At 37.7% G+C, this 21254-nt stretch overlaps 1 protein-coding gene across 9 annotated transcripts in view; it reads right to left on the minus strand.

Moving 5' to 3' along the window:
- Window positions 1-21254, minus strand: part of MACROH2A1 (macroH2A.1 histone) — a 46209-nt gene that overhangs the window by 10851 nt on the left and 14104 nt on the right. For 6 of the 9 annotated variants that reach the window (XM_080555612.1, XM_080555611.1, XM_080555614.1 and 3 more), the window contains 4 exons: window positions 12910-13016; window positions 11175-11372; window positions 9201-9311; window positions 3160-3259 (listed from right to left, as the gene is read on the minus strand). In XM_080555612.1, the coding sequence (XP_080411738.1) occupies window positions 3160-3259; window positions 9201-9311; window positions 11175-11372; window positions 12910-13016 (516 nt within the window). Of the gene's footprint in view, window positions 1-1576; window positions 1668-3159; window positions 3260-9200; window positions 9312-11174; window positions 11373-12909; window positions 13017-21254 lie in introns of all 9 variants that reach the window. The other 3 variants (XM_080555617.1, XM_080555615.1, XM_080555616.1) reach the window with 3 other exon arrangements.

A 21254-nucleotide genomic window follows, 5' to 3' on the forward strand; every position in this document is an offset into this window, starting at 1 on the left:
ACATTAGCAAGTTTCTTGATGGAAGTCTTGCTTCACAGCTTCAAGGTTAGCAGCTTATTTGCTCACAGGCATAAATATGTGCCACTCCCATGAGAATAAGGTCATTATCTCATGCTTTCCAAGCAGGCATTGGTATCAGTGTTGAAAACAGCGTTAGCAGAAATTTAGGCTCTAAAATTCTCAGGATAAGCCCCCAGTACATTTACATTGTTAGGGAAAAAAACAACAAAAAATTAAAAAAAATTTAGATGGGTAAAAGTTAATCACTGGAAGCTAGGCATTTGTGCACTTCTATTCTTTCTTACAGCAGTCAGAGGCAACAGGAACCTACGCTAAGGTATGAGCAGTGCGGCTTTGAGAGACAATTTTCTTTGTAGGGTAGCTTCTTAAGCAGTTCTTTGTCAAAGGACAGGAGACGAGCACATTAGCTAAATGAGTCTGACAGACTTTAGAAGCACATTCTTTAGATACAGGGTATTATGACACTTTTATTTTAATGTCTCTGCATAATGTTTAGCCAGCCAAGTCACAGCTGTTCCCGCTCCGACAGGCTACACAGAACTACATTTTTCTGCACATTACTCAGAAAGTAGCTCCTTCAGAAACAGCAGCTGTGTAAGGCTTGCCCGCCTCGTAGCAGGACAAGTGCCCTTCAAGCCAGCACTGAAGCAGGGCCTCCGGCACAAAGGGTAACTAACCCTTTGCACGGTGGTGATGAGTTAAGATGAGATGTAAAACAGAGGCTGGGATAATGTGACTTTTTTTTTTTCTTTAAAAAAGCACGGTGTGTCATCACCCTTATCAGCAACTTCCATATTCAGCCCAAATTCTGATTTGCCTTCTCACATTACTACAGCAGTTCAGTTAAAGTGTTGCTGCCTGTTTATGAAATCCTTCAAAATACTGTACTTAGAGAAGGGTATTACCAAGATAGGAGTTACCCTGAGCAAACCAGAGATATAATTTAAGACGTCTGTCATGCTGTATTACGATGCCTTCTTTCATCAGTGCAGCTTAGATGACCGACCATATGAAAAACGTGTGTTGCATCTCTAGCCATGTGCTTGTAAGGACCATTGAGCAGGGCTACAAAGGCAATTGGTCTAAAAGTTAAAGCATGAAAAAAGCTAATCAATCTTAAAAGAGTTCAGAAAATACACGTGGGCTAGATCCAGCATGTCAGATGTGAACATCTGAAACTTGGCATGGAGAGAACGTACTGGAAGTGGCCAGAAATCTAAAGATCGAGACTCAAACTGTATTGAAAACAGGCATTTAACATGCCAAACAAGCAATGTGGTAATTCATTTTCCTTGCTCACATGCCTGCATTGCACATATACTGTTCTTGCACTTCAGATTTTGATAGTGCGTTCTATCGTTACTTCTGAAAATCTGATTTGGTGATACAAATCAGAAATGCCTACTGAGTTTACAATAATTAATTTCTTTTTACTATCCGTCAGGACTGCTGGAAGTGAGAAATAAATGCAAATCTGCATAGCTACAACAAGCTTGTGGCTGCTGATTGACCATGCACACACATACAAACTCCGCAGCACTGAACTTTCCATTACCTACTTCACCACCGGTGTAGAAGTCAGAGTTTGTCGGGTGAACGACAGCATCACTGTCGATCGTGGCAATGTCAGCCTGTACAACTTGCAACTACAACAGGTAAACAGATGTATATCAACCACGTTGGACAGAGACCCAGCACAGGCTCTACATTTACACATGTACCAACGTCCATATTTCCTACCTTTACATCTCCAAACCTTGCGCCAAAGGAGTATGCTGAGTTGTGTGTGCAGGTGTGTGTAGAGAAAGGGGTGTAGGGAACAGGAGGAGGAATATTGAGTACGACATGATCAAATCAATGTTAAAATGACAAGTCAGAGCAATCAAATGAGATCATTTCCAAAGCTTTAAGATCAGCTTATTCCCCATTTCACTTTGCAGAAACCTAGAACAACTAGTTCCCCACAAAGCATGACACTAAAATACGGAATCTGTTTAAAAAAAGAAATTCAGGATCATCAAGCCAAACAAAATAACTAGTTTCTCCATTTTGTCAGCATCAATAAGCTGACAAGCGCTAATCTTCATATGAATAGCAAGTTATCATTTTGTTTCTAAAAATGGCAGTCTCCTTCATATGGAAGAAACCACGTATTTGCAGGGTTTTACTGAATATGATTTAAAACATGTAAGTGATTGACCTTATATTTTAAAGGCAAGGCATATTCTCTAATTATGTGTTGTAAAGGCCGAGACACGTAAAAATATACATATCTCAGAGAAAGACTGACTTAAAAATTAGCTTTCTTAGGTCTTTTTCTTATTAAATCACATAAGAACATTCCCATAGGAAATGCAGTAGTAGGAGAATTATGGGTTGCATTCCATTAAGGAAGTTTAAAAAAAAGACAGCAGCAGCTCTAATCAAGTAACAGGGGAAGGCAGTACATAATGCAGGGAAGTTAATTTTTCTTTGACATTTGCTGAAGAAGAGACAGTTGAAGCAGGATTTGGTTTTCAATTTGTAACAAGATAGATGTTTAAAAGTGATACCCCATCGATGATAATATCTGCAAGTTCAGTGTTGGTGTAATATCAGCTTCTGTTTTCAGCTGAATGAGAATGTGACAGGGAGTAATTTAAACACAATGGAAACATAATTTGACTGAATCAAACATGAAATCAAGACAGAAAAAAAATGAGGATAGTTAATTATTTAATCATTCCTTTTTAAATAATGTTATGCCTACTCTGATTATAAAAAAACCACAAAACCAAAAAACACAGAGATTGCAGTTAGAATGGAGAAACTGCTTATTTTGAAAACAACCTGACAAAAAAAAAAGTATTTTAGTCCTCAAAGAAGCCACATAAGAAACCCCCCAAAATAGCTAACAGTCACATATGATCATTATGGAAAAGAATTTAATTTGTTTAAACTGAATTCAGCTTGAAGATTAGCAATAGCCGCAAGTTTTCAGATTTGGTAAAAATGTCTTGTGAATATAGTTCTTCAACAAAAGAGAACTTGGAAGATTTGAATTTGGCTCTTATTCAACGTATGAAACCCTACAGAGTAAATTCTGGGTTCCATAATTTCCATGTGACCATTAGTTGTGTCAACCCATGCCCCATTTACCTAGGTCATCTTTAAGGTCAATGTCAGCATTGGTAGGATTGATAATGGCCTCCACCTCGAAGCCGGCTAAATTACTGATTTCACTGTGAATAAGGTTCAGCTGAAAAGAAAAGCATGAGGTGGGAAATAACAGGACAGCTGGGAAATCACAGAGAAGCTGCAGAAAAGTGAGCTTTGCAACACAGATGGAGATAGCATCACTGCAAACAAATACGCAAAATAAAAGGCAGGTCATAAGGAAGGTTGTTATCCAAAAAAAATAATATTCAAACACAAGACTCAAACATTGTTCACACCAGGAGGAAGTAAATGTACCTACTAACACGGCTCTGTCTCAGCTTTAGCCTGTCTTCTATCTGGAATTCTTATTTTAGCATTATAAAGGGCTATTTGTTTTTCCTGAAAGGATAGATGAAAGACACCCTAATAATTTCACATGCATTAATTGCATTAGTCACATGCATGTGCTGTGACTGTTCAGCACTGAAGCTGGAAGAAAGATACCGCTTTTCCTTATTTAAGCTAGCAAACTGGAGCATGTCTTCAGGAAAGCAGGCTCTTGGCTCCAGAGCTCACTCCACCCTAGCAAGGGGCCACACTTCTTTTACTTTGCAAAACCTTTACATTTCACATGCCCAGTTCTGCTGGCTTTGTGACCAGTAACATACTGCAAACAGGCACACTCATGTGCTTCCCACTTCTAGTTATTATTTTATTTGCCTTACTTCCTCATGTTATTTATGAAAATAGAAATTTTAACCCCAGCCATTAATGCCCATTAACTCCAAGTAACACCCCTGCATTTTAAACACGCCTCTCAATTGCTATTTGTTACGACATCAGAAGGATTTCTTACTGGCTTACGGTGAGGAAGTTAGCATAGATATCTACAGAGTAAGCTCACATCCACACCACGTGTTCTGAGAAGAATTAATGAAATGTGAGAGATTTCAACTTCTACCATCACTTCCTGAGCAAGATTTACAAACAGGTAAGAAGCCAATGGAATACACAGACCATAAGCGGTAACTGACTGGTGCTGAGGTGTAAAGCAATGGCACGATTTCCTTGCTGCTGACGGTTCGAGTGTCTCCTGTGACACACGTCACAGCAACAACTCCATAATTTGAGACAATTTGATGTGCAAAGCCCACTGGATTCAACATATGAAGCTTAACATCTACATTCAGGCAGGGCAACTAATCTCATCAATAACTGAATTTCATCTCGTGGATTGTAATCCACATTCTGTAAACTTAACTTTTTATATCTTCTCCATGTGTGAGTTTATTAGTGGCAATACAAACCAATTCATGAAACCAGCACAAATGAATAGACATTTAAGGAGGCCAGCATACATTTATTTAAGTTTTATGGATAAAACTATTTCCGTTTCATTCATCTGATTACATGAATTGACCTTGCTTTTCTGCAATATCATATATTTTGCATATGTTACGTGAAAAAACGATGTTCCTTTAATATAGGGTGATTTTGGCTAAAAATGAGTGTAATTCAGCCCTGTTTTAAGTATAAGTCTGTACGGGAGTCTGTAACAAATCTAAGAACGCTTACTTTCCAAATAGCTTAGAATCCTTTAATACTTCACACTTGGTGAGTTATTCATACTTGAGTTTGAGTCTTGAGTTTGACTACAAGCAACTGCTGTTTAAAAAAAAAAGTCAAATCAAGTCAAACCAAAATGTTAAAGAAACTATGAATTTTGAAATAAAAAAAAACAATCAACAAAATACATGCACACACCAAAAGACTGTTTTGTGGAAATTTTAGTATGTTCCTAAGCACATTTCATTCATTTTATAAGTGACTTTCTGATCCCTAATGCCCTATATTCTAAAAGTTTTTGCCCCAGATTTATTGGCTGACTACCATCTTGCTTTCAGACTTTTAAACTCTCTCTGCACCTACTCATATACGGGATTTGCAAAGCAACCAGTTGGCAATTAAAGCTTCAACTCAACAGGAATAAGAAAATGCTTAAAAAGCTGCTCATAACTGATGATGTGTTGGCAGCTAAGCATTATTTTGCTGAGTTTTGCATTTACTGTTCAATGTACTGTTAGCCGATTGTCAAGTAGTACAGTAAAAACCAAAAGTTTTCCTATAGGTTTAAATACTCCATTGAGTAATTGCTCAATTTTACTACTCAATAGTATGAAGCATTTATTTTAGACAGAAGAAATGAATCCCTAAAGGGCCACTCTAAAAAAAACACAACATACAACAACTTGCTCATACATGTGCAATAAAGAATGGACATATCTTTAGGTAACATTTACATTAAATGCTAGATAAAATGCAGATGGCACTTGGCACATACATGGGTACTTTCTACTGAGCTAAGCCTTGCATTTCTTAGTTCAGACAGAATTACCTTTAAATTCTTGGAACTTTTTCTGATTTGAGCTTCATACAGAAAACCAGAAGTGTCTTTTGCAGACCAACAAGCTGAGATCTTTCTGAATGTCCAAACCCTGATGCTTAGGCTTGAGGTCTTACAAGTCTGCCTCTGCTCCATAACTGTCTCAGGAAAATTAAACTAGCTAACGCGCAGAATATCACATTTCCACTGGGATGTCATTTGTAGGATGTGCAATCATTTAAATATTAACTGGATTTTAATATTGTATAGTGTAGAACTAACACATTTCTGCAAGTATAACTGAAGGGTTCTTAGCCATTTCCTGATCTCCAGGAACTTCTAGCTGAATGTCAGCTGTTGTCTTAAGATTTAAAGCAATAACAGTGAAAAACTGAACAATACTCAGGTTAGCAATATTTTCCATTGTGTTTTTCATTAATTAAATCTGGGGATATTAGACGTATGAAGAGCCATTCTTGTGAATAAAACCTTTCCTTTCCCCTTCTGCAAATGTGAGGACAAGAAAAAAGATATTTGCTTTAAGCTCTGAATTATGTGCTGCTAAGACCAAGATTATTTTCTTCCTTCTCCACATCTAGCAAATTATTTGCTGTTCTAGCAGACAGCAGTTCTGCAGACCAAAGAGACATGCTGTAAAGGTGTTCAAGGATATCAAGTTCAAAAGACACTTTTTTTTTTTTGGTTTTAGGTGTCTGTGTTTGCACTGTAGTTTACATTTCTATTAGAGAACGCAGATCATTAAAGTACACTGAAAATCTGTATGTACAAATTCAAGACAAATTAAATAGCTGTGATCAATACGATCATTTTTGCGTTCCAGCTGAACAGCTCAAAACGTTTTAACGTATTAAGCTTTCCTGCCATCCATGTGAAGAGTGTAGCTGTGTCTCCATTTCACAAATGAGGAAGACAACAGAGAAAGATGAGGTGATTCACAGCATCTCAGAATCAGCCAGCTCCAGAAGCCAGGAGTCGTATTTCCAGGCCTCCATGTGAACCACCTGAATGTGCTTTTCTCCCTGCCCAACAGACTAGAAGGTTTTCCTTCCTTCAAAATGCTCTTTAAAAGTGAAGCTATCTTAAATGGAAGAAAGGTCCTCCTCCAAACAGGCAATCAATCACCTTTTGTCTTCATGTCCTTTGAAAATACACGGCATGCACGAGCCTAAGGAATTGAACCACAACGCTTGTCTAGGACAGCTGTTGAAGAAAATTCTTTTATCATCGTGTTTATGAAAATCATGTGGCACTAATTTAAGACAGCTACAACTAAACAGATTTTTTTCTGTTAAGCATCAGAATTAACAGACTTTGATAAACGTTTTAAATATCACTATTATCCTTTTAAACAGCAATTGCATGTAGCTAAGTAGAAGCACTTAGTTGATTCAAAGTCACTACAGTTTTTAAAGATGTTGTTACGTTTCATTTGTAAATTTCCAAAATAGAAACCCAATTACCTGAGATTACCATGTGTCACAAATAATTATCGACCACCACCAGTGAGCTCCCAGTCTGCTAACCCTGCACTCAGCAGCAGACTCCCTGGCTCAGCCAGAAACCTCCTGGCCCATCAGAAGTGTAGGAGACAGGCAGCACTGAGGTCCCACTGGATCCATGACTGAAAGTTTTAATTCTGCCTTTTTTAACAGAAGAAAATCAATATTTTGATTTGGAAAATGCACGTTTGGAAAATAATTTCTGTAGAATACTTTAAAAACATTTCTAGGAATGAGCCAGCATAACAGGGGTGCCTTTTTGTTTTTATGCTACATGAAATGTTTTTGATCACTGCAGTGTGAAGTTTTCTTTTGCATTGTAGGATTTCCCATTTTCAGTCTTAACATGGATGCTTGAAAGAATTCAGGTTGGTCTAAACATGCTGTTTTGGGAGTAAGTCAACACAAACAAGAATTTCATTTTAAACTCCCACATAACAAGATACAGAAAATTTGTATATTTGTTAGACATAGCCTACTTTTTATGTAGATGTTTATACTAATCATTTACTGCTTCTAAAGAGGGTTTCTCTCATGGAGTCAAAAGCAAAATATAATCTGTGCTTGAAATATCTCAACAACATCTGTACATTTTCCACCCTTGAGAAAATCATCCATTTCATTTGGACTATTCCCTCACAGGAGCCAAACTGGTTTTCATTTTTCTCTTATTTACATGTACTGTGTTAGAAATACAGCCTAACACCTGGCTCTCTCACGTCAGTGGAAAAAATGCGGGGCTAACAGACAAAGAACCAGTATGAGGATGGGCACATAGCACCCCATGTCCTTACAGGGGGCTGCACTCCAAGGGAACGAGAAAGCCAGAAAGTCCATTTCCCAGTACAAGGTACTCACTGGAAAGCTCTCCGACAGACACTGGCTGTGCTCACCACTGCTTAAAGCAGTCCTGGAGTTCACGATTTTCTTCCTCTGAGCCCAACAGCAAAGCCCCATTGATTTGTAGGCCAGCCTCGTTAGAACACATTAGTTCTGATTACAGGTTTCCTATGGTAACTAACTACAAGGAGCTCAAAGTCAGGTATAAAACTCTTTCTTACCTGCCTTCTTGAACCAGTAACTTGGTTTATAAGTTTTGGGTTCCAATTTAGTCATCAAAATGTTTTTAAAAATATGTTCTAAGCCACCCCCCGTAGAAGTACTCAAACAGCAAAAAGCCTACCAAAACATAAAAACCTACCAAACCAACAATCTGGCTCTAGCTGCAAATTTAACTGGGGAAAACGAGGTCTTGCAAGACATAATGTTACTTTCATGCATCTTAAACTTAGTAAGCAAGTTGTGGAAAGGTAAATGGAGAACAACCTCAACATGAAATAAAAACGAGTCAGAGGATACATTCCACAATGGACAAAAATGGTTCATCTTTTATGGCTTACAACACAATGATCTGATTACCGAATGATAGAAGAAAGATGCAGTTTTACTTAATAAAATTTTGTATGGCAAACTACAGGCAGATTTCAAGATAAAAGACCAAATTAATTTATTGAATTGTCTCTTTAAATGAGTTGTCTCTTTAAACACAAGTATTTGTATTAAACCACCCCATGTCCCAAAGCATATTCACAGGGAAAAAAGGATCATTGACTTATAGCTTTTCATAAAAGCATCATTCATTATTACACAGCATTAACTTTTGTAAAAACAAAAAACAAAAAAAAAACCAAAGAACAAAACACAAAACTACTATAATCAAATGTCTAAAGTAGGTTTTGATTAAAAAATGTAAATCCTTCACAACAGGAATGAAGAGGGATGCCCTTCAGAAGAGCCATTTCATTCTTAAAATAATTTCACCTTTGGCAAAAGATTAGCAGTTCCAATTATGCCGTCTGTGAATAAGGTGAGATAGATTACAAGCACACAGGCTTTCCTTCTATTTGAATATTTAATTACGTAGGCACATAAAGACTCATTCATGTATTTTTAAAGTGTTCTAGAAGTTGTTTCAGAGAATTTCTTTCTTCAAAAACTAATATCACACACCCCCACGTGCTCAACAGGGAAATACCAATTGTGCCTAGACATTTTTGGGGAAAAGGGGGTGGTGGGAGGGGCTATTCCCTAAGCAGCACTGAAAATAGGTATTCATTTATAAAAATGTATAAGCATACCTTCTGGCCAAGAAACAGACTTTTTGTGGACAGGACTGTGAAACCATCTGCAGGAGTTCCCTCTGTTGTACTGTCAGCACTGGCTGATTTGCTCACTTCTCCCTGCTTCTTCTTCCAAAAATATAGTTAATTAGTTAACTCAAGACTAAGAGAAAAACACTGTTTAATAACACTAAGATATATGACATGCCATAAATGCTTACCAGGCAATAAAATGCCAGTACAGAAACTGGCATTTGGATTTTATCCTTAAGTCTAAAGTAACTGCTAACAGCTGAAGGAATCAATAACAAAACTGACCTCAAAGTCTGCATATCTATATATGTGCTTTTCTTGCCTATGATAGTACGCTATTTATGGGACAGTTGTCTTAAGTGTTGAAGGAAAAATATCAACAACCACAAATTTTTAACAGCTTTCTAACGACTTGTGTGCAAAAAAACCCAACCAAACAAAAACCCCTACATATCTATGTGTGGGCAGACGCTCATTCTAAGGTTAAAACTGGCTTGTCAGAGTGCAAATTTTGTCCCTCTGTGAAGGGAGGCGATTACAGGTTTCCCGAACATTTTTAGAAATACGGTTTTGAAATCTGTCTGACCTTAGAGCCAGTGTCAGAAGAATACTTCTACTTTCTACCTGCCTAACAATAAGAAAGAGTGAACAATTTTCTGTCTTGTTTAACCTGATCACTTTCCTTTATAGCCAGTAAAACTGTAGAGGGGGAGTCCCCTCAATCATCATTATTATTTTATTTATTTTCTAACTGAAGTAAAATGATAGGCTTCAGGAATGCATTGATTTACTGAATAAAAATAAAAACATTTTGAAAAAGATGCATCATGAAGATAGTGAATTGACTGTTGCAGTTATCAACTCAAGTGATGCCAAAAATAATTTTTGATAAAACTACTACTTGTGATTTCATACAAATATTTGTTACCTCACCGATATCTATGCTGAAGCTAAAAGCACACCTGAATCACTAAGCAAGCCAATGTTATCCTACTGGTTCCTTTCCAAAGTATATAAACTAAATCTGTGGCAAACCAGCTAAGATGACTGATGCAAAGGTATGTTGGTGCTTTTAAGAGCTGAAGCCATGCTTTACTTTACATAATTGTTTTCAAAATTAGATTTTCAGGGGTCCTATTTCAGTTCCCCTGGAATTTACTGTTAGCTGAATACCAATATATTAAGCAGACAATACAGTTTATTGTATTGTATGGAAGAAAAACAGAACCCCACAACAGACTTCCTGCTTTTGTAATCAAGCAGGAAAAAAAATAATAATCCAGATTTAGGAAAATTATTAGTGCTTGGTTATTAGAAACACTGAACTTGAGATGTCAGCTACTAGGTGTTCTAAAAGGGAAAATTAAATTCAACAGTTCAAAAAACCAAGTGAAACAATCAGAAGTCTCCAAGTAAACAATAACAGAGACATACAGGATGAATATAGAAGTTTTGTTTGAAGGCAACATTTTCAAATGCACCGTCAATTTCAGGTAAAATATATGTACTTTTCTTCCTACTTTCATAACCTATTGCTTTACAATAGTTTTGCAGAAGGAATTATCCTTCACTACACATGCACAAATTAGAAAGATTCTCTACTCCTACAAACTGAAACTAAAAATGGAAAAAAGGCAGTTACATGTTCTTCCTAGCTTTCTAGCATAAGAAAAATCACATTTTGGTCCTCTTGTTCTCTCACCTCCACACTTCCTTTTGAATTAGTTTAATTTCTTCCGCAGAGTTAAAAACACCAAGTCTAAACACTGAGGAGTCTTGCCTGGCTTGCCTGCCTGTCCTGGAGACCTGTGCTACTTCTTCCACCTACCCTAGGGACTGGGCAGCACTCCTCCTTCGGCATTTGCTTTTGCTGCTACTGAAATCCCTGAACTACCCCACATGATGCTCTCTACAGCTACTATAACCGAGTTTGTGTTTCAAATAAACTGATTACTCTACCTTCGATTTCCTTGCCCCTTTCTTGCCGCCTGTTTTCTTTGATACAGTTTTTTTCTGTGATGGAGACTTTGCCTTCTTTGCTGGAGGTGGAGTGATGATGGCTTCCAGTTTTCCTTTTGACCCCCGCTTCTTTGCCAACAGCTCTGGGTGAATATTGGGTAACACTCCACCACTGGCTATGGTGACCCCTTTCAATAGCTAATAAAAAATAAAAGTTGTAGATGACAAATTCCAGCATTTACTCACCAATAAACAGAAAACGGCATTTACTGCAAATTTTGTAGATTGCCTTGAGTTTTAATCAATTATTGTACGTTTCTCAACGTATGTCTTTGAAGAGAGACATGAAACATGAAATATCAATAAAAGTTGATAATAAGGTAAGGTAATGTAATAAGGTGTAACTGTAAAGGGAATATATATTCCTCTTGCACATATGCTTCTTACTGTGAATGTCACTTGGGCTCACACAAGAGCTGTTTCTTCATTAAGCTGTGAAGCCATGCAATGAAGGCTTACCCAGCTACTAGAAAACAGGCTGCCCTGCAATGCCCTCATGTCTGTGGCTGGGGCTGCCCTGTTTTTTGAGTGACGGGGCCCCGAAGTCCATGGTACAGGACTGCAACATGTACCATGCTGTGGGCAACACAGTATTACGTCTCTGTTGCTGAATTTTCTTGAGTGGGCATTTTTTTAAAACAGAAATTAGTTCTTAGAAAAAGAAACTTCAAATGGAGGGTAACATTTATACAAATCTCTATACCTGTAAGTCTTTCTTCAAAAAAATCTTTATGTAGTTGAAGAAAAGCAGATCAATACTCAAAAGTGTGCAGTTCATTCAAGCCTTTAAAAGCAGAGGTGAAATAAATCATGTTCTGCATTTAAAACCACTTTAATCCATTTTTTTAAACATCTAATTGGGACTAATTCAGTATTAGGAAGGATACAAACGGTGATATCAAAGTCCCTCAGGTATTCCCACCTTCCGATTCACGTTTACTGCTCCCTGCTCCCCAACCACAACCCACTGAGGCTCTGAGCTTACAAGAGAACGATGAATGGAAAGTATTAGCAATTTTCAGACAGAAGGAGGATGGTTTGGGGATTTTTTTTTTCCTGCTCCATCATGATGCACAGGGTTGGAAAAAGTGTCTTTTTAGGTGTATTTTTACAGCACCTCACACAAAGAGACATTAAACCTGGCCAGTGCCTCTGGCTGCCACCACAACACTGTAATAATAATGCCTGAATTATTTTTTGGCTAAGTTAGACATCTTGAAATTTGTAAAGGACACAGTCTTGCAAGAGTTCCAGAGCTTTTAATTCTGTGGTTGTCATGACAGACTTCAGTAGGAATGGGATAGGTCCCACTGAGTCCTAAACTGGTTAAGGGGGAGACAAAAACCAACCAAAGAAGTATGCAGAAGATTTCCACCACTTCTCTACAGAGCTTATAACAACGTTCCAATCTTTAACAGAAGTGGCTGTAATTGTGCAAGCAAATGTCACACTAGAGCTCCCTTGCATTTTCACACATCTTAAGTGTCCTGAAATACATAATTAAGCTGACTGCTCTAGTTAGCTACATAGCGAGTGTGCTAGTGAGTGAATGAGCTGTTTCCTGGTGGGCTGTTCAATAAGCAGAGGTCTTGAATTACAATTCAGCTATATGGAAAGACAATTTTAAAAGCCCTGAAGGAAATCCTGGCCCTCACACAGTGGGGTTTTTTCTTACCTGATTTAATTCTTCATCGTTTGCTACAGCCAACAGGATGTGTCTAGGAGTGACTCGACCCTTCTTGTTGTCCCTTGCTGCATTTCCAGCCAATTCCAGAATTTCCGCTGTGAAAAAAAAAAAGAGTAAGCCCCTTTTAATTACATTGTGATCATTAAGAAAAATCAGTATGTGTTATTTAGCATCCAAGCAAAAAAGTTATCTGAATCGTATGTTACTCTTGACTGCCACAAAATACCCTCAATGAGGCATCTAACCCTAAAATTTTCATTTGCTTTTCTATGTATAATTGCTGAAGGCAGAATAGACACCTGAAGACCTATGGTCTAAACTATATATAACGTTTAATATATATATTTGTCCTTTTAAAGCCTTTCCTCTAGATTCTTGACTTCTCAGTGTTCTCAAGGTTACTGCGTGTTTATTTCCTGCAATCCCCCTTCTACAAGGGGAAAGAGTACTAGATGTACAAAAGCTACAGTTTTTTCCTCAAACCTGTCACAAATGTGACTTCTGGCTTGCATTGCTTCTACTTTTTTTGTTACTGGAGAAGCTCCTGTTCTCAGTTCCTTCTTTGTAACATTATAGAAGCAACGTCCAAGTTAGGGTACTAAAAATACAAACTCCGTTGCTACACTGACTTAATGATTTTCTGTCTCTGAGAAGATGTTTTTGTCCAGAAAAGGTAATTGATAAGTCATGCTTGTTTGCTCCTAGTAAATCATCCTTTTAGAAAAAAATTCCACTCCTGACAAATTATGTTTAACAGGTGTGCACATGACGACTGTCATTGAATTAGAAAAGATTAACTTGCTCTCCTGTAAGGATCCGTGAAGTGCAAGGCTGGAGCTTTACCTGCTAACTTATCTGTCTTCAATCCAACAAGCCTTAGGCAAAGACCAAAATTAATTACAAGAAAGTCTGGGGAACAATAAAAAAGATGGCATATGTTTATCTGACTTTGCAATTACATGCTATTGGTGTCTCCATTATACAAAACCTTTTCATCCTCTGCACAAGCCTGTGTTTCACTATTGCTTCTGGTATACTACCTTCTGTAAACCTGTAAACTTTTGGAGAAAAAGAGAAAAAAAGAAATGAAAATGTCCCCCTTTTTATATATATATATATAGGACATGAAAATGTTAAAATTTAACATCAGAACTAGTGTATGAAATTGTTTTCACATTTAACAACTGACTACACCATGAAAGCCCTACCACAAGCTTGCTTTAGAGGCAAATAGAGTAAATTAAGACAGTAATCTTGAAATGAAAGCCTAGAACCAAAGGCCACATCGCCACATGCCTTTACTGCAACACACAGTAAATCTTCAGCAGTACTAGCACAGACTACGGCTTCTCGTTAGACTGAATTTAACATGATTCACCAATTATTTTTCACTGTAAGTCCTACAATAAGCTAGTTATGACACCTACTGTAAAACTTCCAGCTGCTTCCGGATGCTCTGCAGTTGAGTTTCATGGTCTCAAGGCTTCATAGGCCTTCGATATTTTTGTGTTCTTTAAAGCGCACAATTCACTGTATTACAGGGCAAGGCAGAATACAAAACTAAGCCCCCAGAAGTAACTCTTATAACGTTTCATGCTGACATGAATTACTTTATTTTTCAAGCGGGATTAACAGGGTAAGGTCAACCTGACTACGCTTTCCACACCTCCAAAGAACAGAATTAAGCTGGCATAATCCTTTCCACGTACTTCTTACAAGCCGCAGCTCAGACATTTGAGGTCTAGCTTGCATTTGGCCGAGCACACAGCTGCCTGTAGTGACAGAAGACATTCAGAAGACCTGTGCCACATTCAGAAGGACAAGCTGTGCTCTGGGGTATACCCCGCACATCCCCACTGACCTCAGGAAGCCTCTGTGTCACCGCAATAACATCTCCACCTCTCCAGCGCAGGACTTGCTCTGTTTGCATCTCAGACTTTATTGCTGGCCGCGAAGCAGGGGAAGGCTTTGCCACAAACAGCAGCCCACTTTGCAGTTTGCCCCTGCTTCCCCCACCTCCGCTTCTTTACTGCGTCAGGCAGGGCTGAACAGTCGGGCCGTGTTATTCTCTGCAACCGATCAGCATAACTATGCAGACAGGTCATTTCGTAACTAAAGGGCCTAAGAAAGTGTTACGCCTGTAAAGCACAGAGGAATGTTTTATTTGTTCCTCATAAAACTAAAATGTCTGCCCTGTACAGTGGAGAACTGTTCTTCTAAGTGCTAAGCCCTCTTCCTTGGACAGGAAACTCATTTTGAAATTACAGTTTTCTAATGGTCCTTTAGGGAAGTTGAGGTACCCCACTTCCTCTGCAGGAACAGAACGCTTTGCACTGGTGTCGAGGACCACAAAAGAGGAGCTTTGGGAGAGGAGGAGGGCACGGAGGGGGGAATTTTTCCTCTGGCCTTCTCCTCACAGCTCTCCAACAATAACCGAGCACTGCTGGGGCGTGCAGAGAGCAGCAAAACTACGCCAGGTGAACAAATCTGGCCAAAGGGGGACCCTCAAAGGGGCTGACACCAATACAGGCAGCAACGTTTTGATTTATCACTGACAGAGACAAAACTGACCCAAACCCAGCAGATCGGAGCTCTTATAAATGTTGGAAATGAAGACTTTCTGGATCCGGATGGGATCCGAACTACTCGGCTGGAGAGGACGTGCGGCCAACTTTCCTTTCACATCTGTTTTACGCTACTTCAGCTCGAAGGGTTTAAATGGTGTTTCAGCCATGTCTGAAACCAATCTTAAATTAGATGAAAATCTAGCTTGCTCTGTAAGGGAGAATCAACTTTTCAGAATAATCTCTCTGGATTTAGGCGTGTAGCTGAAAGAGGAGAAGGTGGAAAAAGGTATTTAAAATTGAGATTGGACCTGAATTCTCTGGTCAGACCCTTCTTTGGGGCAGCTTTGGAAGTTCCCTTCTACCAGGTTCAAAGCTTTGAGTCAAGAAAGAGTTGTTTCCTTAAAGGTCATCTTCCAACACTGGGACAAAGTGTGCAGCATCCCTGGACAGAGAGCATCGTTAGACTGGGACACAGGCAGTCAAATGGAGGGCCTAGTGCATTGATTTTTTTCCCCCCTCTCTCTCTCTATATTTAATACTGTAGCAAGTTTAATAATTTAATTACATCTAAGTTTGCGATTTATAAACACAAACCAATTTAAGTCTGTCTGAATATGTAAACAAGAAAATATCAATTTAAGAGAATTCACAACAAATTGATATTCAAAACTCAACTCATGCAACTGAACAAAGTTGAGATAGAAAGCTTTGCTTTTGTCAAAGTAAAAAAGTCTTAAGAGCTTCCATGATGTGAGGATTCACTTGGCACGTATGCATCCAGCCAGAAGACCAAAACAATATAATTTTTAAAAAATGAGGGCTCACAAAAAGGATGCAAGTAAGTTGTATAATGTCTATTCCACTCCTTCCATATATTCACTCCACACTAGGGAATAATTATACCACCACCACTCAAGCAAGAGGCAGCTATGAGACACTTTACAGAAGATTCTTTTTAACGTGTTTTTTATATTTGAAGAAAATAAAAACATATTTCAATATTATAAGCTTTTGTAAGTACATTTCTTTGGTTTTTACTTATTGAAATCTCAGGTTAACTAGAAGAGATACTCTTCATGTTTGACTTACAAATGACTTCTTCTGTGCTATTAAGTATATTTCAAAAAAGCAGAACAATACGTATTGCTTTAACTGCAACTATAAGAAAAAGTTGAGTAAAAAGCTGTGGAAAGCATATAATTAGGAAAGAAATAAGAAGGAATGTAATGTCAGCATGTGATAGATTCACATATGAATTACTTCTACATTGCAAGTATAAACACACTAGTTTGATTCAAAATACACAATTATAGTTAATGTTTTTCTTTTCCATCTTTAAAAGAAATGGTTAAAGTGGGAAGAAAATCTTATGTTAGGAAATTTTCTCTTAAAAATTAATGTATACAAAATTGTCATTTATATCAAATGAAAAAATCCTTTGCAACATTTGGAACTAGGCAAATGGATATTGGTAACCAAAACTGGTCTAAGCCTGTTCTCAGCACTTGAACAAAAGCATTTTTTTTTTCTCCTGAGCTGTTTAAAATTCAGTTAAACATTTTAAAAGGAGAAAAGAAAACAGGTTGTGTATCTCTGTAATGAAGCCTGAGATAAGACCACAGGAAAAGCTCTTCAAGGCATTTCCTACTCAAACACAAGCAAGAAGTGTTAGAAGTCTCCATAGTTACCTCATCCTAAAGCAAATTTCCAGAACAGGTTCCTCACCCTTTACTTGGAGACTTCTCTCCTCTGATCATCTCTTGGACATCCCACAAAGTTCCCAGTTCCACTATCTGTATTTGCCTATTTCACAGTGGTACTGCTGTGCCTTGAGTACCATTACTTTGGTGTTTCACAACACTTGCAGATTTTGGGACAAGAACACAACAATGAGGTTAAAATAAAGCAAATTACTATTAGACATAAATAAAGCAGGCACAGTACGAACTGCAGACCTATATGGAAACAAAAGTAAATGCATTCTTCTCCCACTCATATAGAATACACCAGTTCGTTCATCCTAATTTTCAAAGTATTACTGGTCATTACTGACTAAAAAGCTTAAATGACAAAGCCTTCAGCTTAGCACGCATTCTAGGCTGTAGTACTTCCTAAATGTAAATGCTCAATTCAATCTGGTCTGAGTTCATCCCAAAATTATTATTATTTTTTTTTTTTTTGGTTTACGTCTCGAGCTAAAACACCGCTGTTTGCATCGAATCCCTTTGTCCACCTTTTCTTCTGGGAGATGAAATCATAGCTTTGAAAATTAAGCTCTTAACAACTAACAGGTGATGTGTTGACACAAAGCCAATTTCTAAACACAAAAGTTCCAACAAGGAACAAGTCCGGGGTTTCTAAAAAATTTTGAAGCCTCTCCTCAAAATAAAATTGAGAACAATATCCAGAAATGAAAGCAAAATGAATGTTGATACAATTCCATTGAGAAAACGTGCATTTACTACAAAGCCAGCTACATGACAAGGAGTCTGTTTATTGTACTTTAAATTAATCATCCTTCCATCAGCGTTTTATTGACTTCAGAATCATTTTACATGATTCCGGAAGGTTTTAACCCAATCAACCCCAATCAACCAAGATTGTTAAGAGTTTCCTGCATTCTTCTCTCTGTGTATTCCACCCAGTCCCCCTGGAATCTGCAGTCCTAACAGTGAAGGCAGAATCATTTAATAACACTTTCCCTCGTATGCATTCCAATAAAACAGTTCTCAGCCTCGGTTCAAAGTCATGGAAATTTGATGCAGTGAAAATCAATTCAAGAAATTTTACTGCTTTGAACAAGCCTTGATGAAACCTCAACTCTCAACAGAGCAATCATTCTCTTAGGATGCGATAAAAAAAATCACTTCAGTTTTTAGTCTCTGAGCTGTATCAAAACTAGGCCCCTCGAAGGAGAAACTGTTAACTTTGCCAAGTTATTGTAAGTTTTGCTTTTCTGTGAGGCAGATGACAGACTGCTGTTTACATAAAATCCAAGTTCAGGCCACAAAAGCCACTTCCACTTAGAGCCTTCTGATCTGACTCACACTTCTTTTGAGCTCTTTCCTCATTTCCACACTTTAATACAATCCGTTACTTTTTTTTTTTTTTTTGGTAGGAGATCTAAAGCTATTTAACTTCCTAATTTTTTTTTTTTAAATTCTTGGTTAAATATTGATCTGTAAAATGTATGAGTTCACTTTTTGATGAAACTTGAAAATGAACCTAAATCTCAAATGAACTTAAATCTCAAATGTTATTTATTATAACAGTCACACCGAGTACTAATTTAAAAAGTGATAGCCTATTTCTTCTCCACTGACTTAAAGAATCCTATCCAACTCAAATTAACCCTTTTGTTTCTGTGGAGTTTCCTCTACCCAGCATTTTACACTTTGCTGTTATTCCTAAGAGTTTACATATGTTTTAGAAATACACTCAAACATGATTAATTTAACTGCTGCCAGACGTCACTTGATCAAATGCAGCACGTATGCTCTGGCCTGGCTGTTACAGAGTGCAGGAGACTACTGATGTCTTCAGACTCGGTCCTCGCTTAGTCTCTGACCTTTGCAGGCACATGTTAGGAATCTGCATATCCAAACATTAAAGAAGTGGCAGCTGACAATCATCTACTGACACTCGGTGAACATTAATAAGGTTATTCAGCAAAGAAAAGGAGGAGAGGACTTCATATTGAAATTTTGGATTTTACTCGAGTGACTCCAAACCCTGGGCAGAGGAGAGGAATGGTTCCGTATAGCAAGGGTGTGTGCAGCCATGCCCACGTAAAGAAGAAAAAAGCATCCAAGTCACTGTCAAGGGCTCTACAAAACAACGACCTGACGCAATCCATATATGCTGTGCTCTCGTTTTTGCAGTGTAGTCATTTCAACAAGATCTGGCAGATGGTGATAATGGTTGTATTAGACGCCGCCTCTGACAGCAGAGGAAGTAGGTTTCCAAATTTATTATCGAAAATACTACGCCTCATTAAATCCTTGTCACTAAGTCCTTCCACCACTCCAAGTCTTTGTTTTTTGTACCAAGATGGCAATCGAAGTCACAATAAATACATGTATCTGCACACAAATACAACTGTTATTATTTAGAAGAAAAATAGTTACAAATATTTTTGTAGAGGAGAGACTATACAGAATATTCAACTTTTTTTTTTTTTTTTAAATCTATGCCTGGAGAATATATCATGTAAAATGTTCTATTACTTTGAGTGTTCAAGGGTAGTCTAATCTAGCTATAATTTCATCAGAGCAAAAAAATGCATCTAACCTGATAACCTGTCCCCTGCCAGTGCCCAACTGCAGATTCTCCAGAGGATTAAAGGAAAAGGCAAACTTAAAATGCTGTTTTTCAAGAACACTACCAGACATCTGCAGCTTAGGGGCTTCTGAAGCTAGAAATGCTATCTTCATGTGTATCCCCCAATGGGATTTATTTCGATGGATGTGTCTAATTGTTTTCTACAACCATTCAAATTTCTGGAATCCATAACATCTTGCAATAACAAGCCTCACTACATCACAGACATTTTTGTAATTTGGAGGAAAAGTACCTCCTGTTTATTTAAAAAATACTCTCTTTCACTGCAGAACCCCTAAATGTATTTCTTCCCCGAGGAAGTTTATGTCAAGGACAGAGCATTTCGTCTGACTGCACCTAACAATCTATATGGAATTTCATCCCTGAAAGAAAATTAGAGATAAATACAGTGTGGAAAAGAAGACTGAAGACCCAAGGCAAACACATAATGTGACCAGAGTTCAGGCACTCTTATATAATCCCTACAGAAAAAAATATTAAAAAAAAAAAAGCATTCTTACAATACTTGATGAAAGAACCTCTAAACTTTGAAAAAAGCTGAGGAAAAAAACTAGCTCTTACCTGTGATGTCACAAAACAAACCAGCTCTGACATATTCAAGTGAAAATTAATATTACTCTTTTAAACTCTCCATCAAAGTTTATAAAAGTCTGCCGCTATACATTGCTGAAAACCTGTTTCACAGCCCTGAGCCAGGATCCCTTCAAATTGTGAGCTCCCATATAAATTCCAACCCTGCAGATTAGCTGCTTGCAACTGAACCGCTGTTATATGCCACGGATATTCAAGAACACAAAATAATAGCACTCGTTCTGAGGACAGAATAAAAAAACATATCATGAACTAATGAAAGCATTTACATGCATGGCTGTAATGTCTAAAAGGTTAGAAACACCATGTGTATTTTATTTCAGTCTGCTATTACTGCTAATTTCTCGCAGCAATATCCTGTATTACTTCATGTGTTCTACAAGGTGGGGTTAACAAGGATTTCACGTCAGAGAAGGAAGGCCTGAAGGAATGACCAACGATGCTATCAGCTCTCTTGTCTAACGGGACAGTGGCAGTTAACCCCAGTTCTTTCCACTGAAATTGTAATACACATTTCTTAGAAGACAAATCCAACATGCATTTTAAAATTGCCTACAACAGAAGGAATTTATCAATGGTAAAGCACAGCTTTTAAATTACTTATTTCATTTCTTATCTAGTATGAGGCCCATTTCAACCCTCACACGGAATTTCTGTTGGGGTGTTCTTCAGCCTAGCAGGAATTTTCTGCAACACCCTTTCCCCTTATACATTTTTGAATGATGACTGCACCACTATTAAATTGAACAGTAACTTATAGTTGTAACTTAGGCAAATAAAGAGATGTAATATTACTAGAGTAAAGAGAAAACATATAACTCTATATCTTAGAAT

The sequence above is a fragment of the Anser brachyrhynchus genome, assembly GCF_964034855.1.
Source record: "Anser brachyrhynchus genome assembly, chromosome: 14".
Taxonomy (NCBI): domain Eukaryota; kingdom Metazoa; phylum Chordata; class Aves; order Anseriformes; family Anatidae; genus Anser; species Anser brachyrhynchus.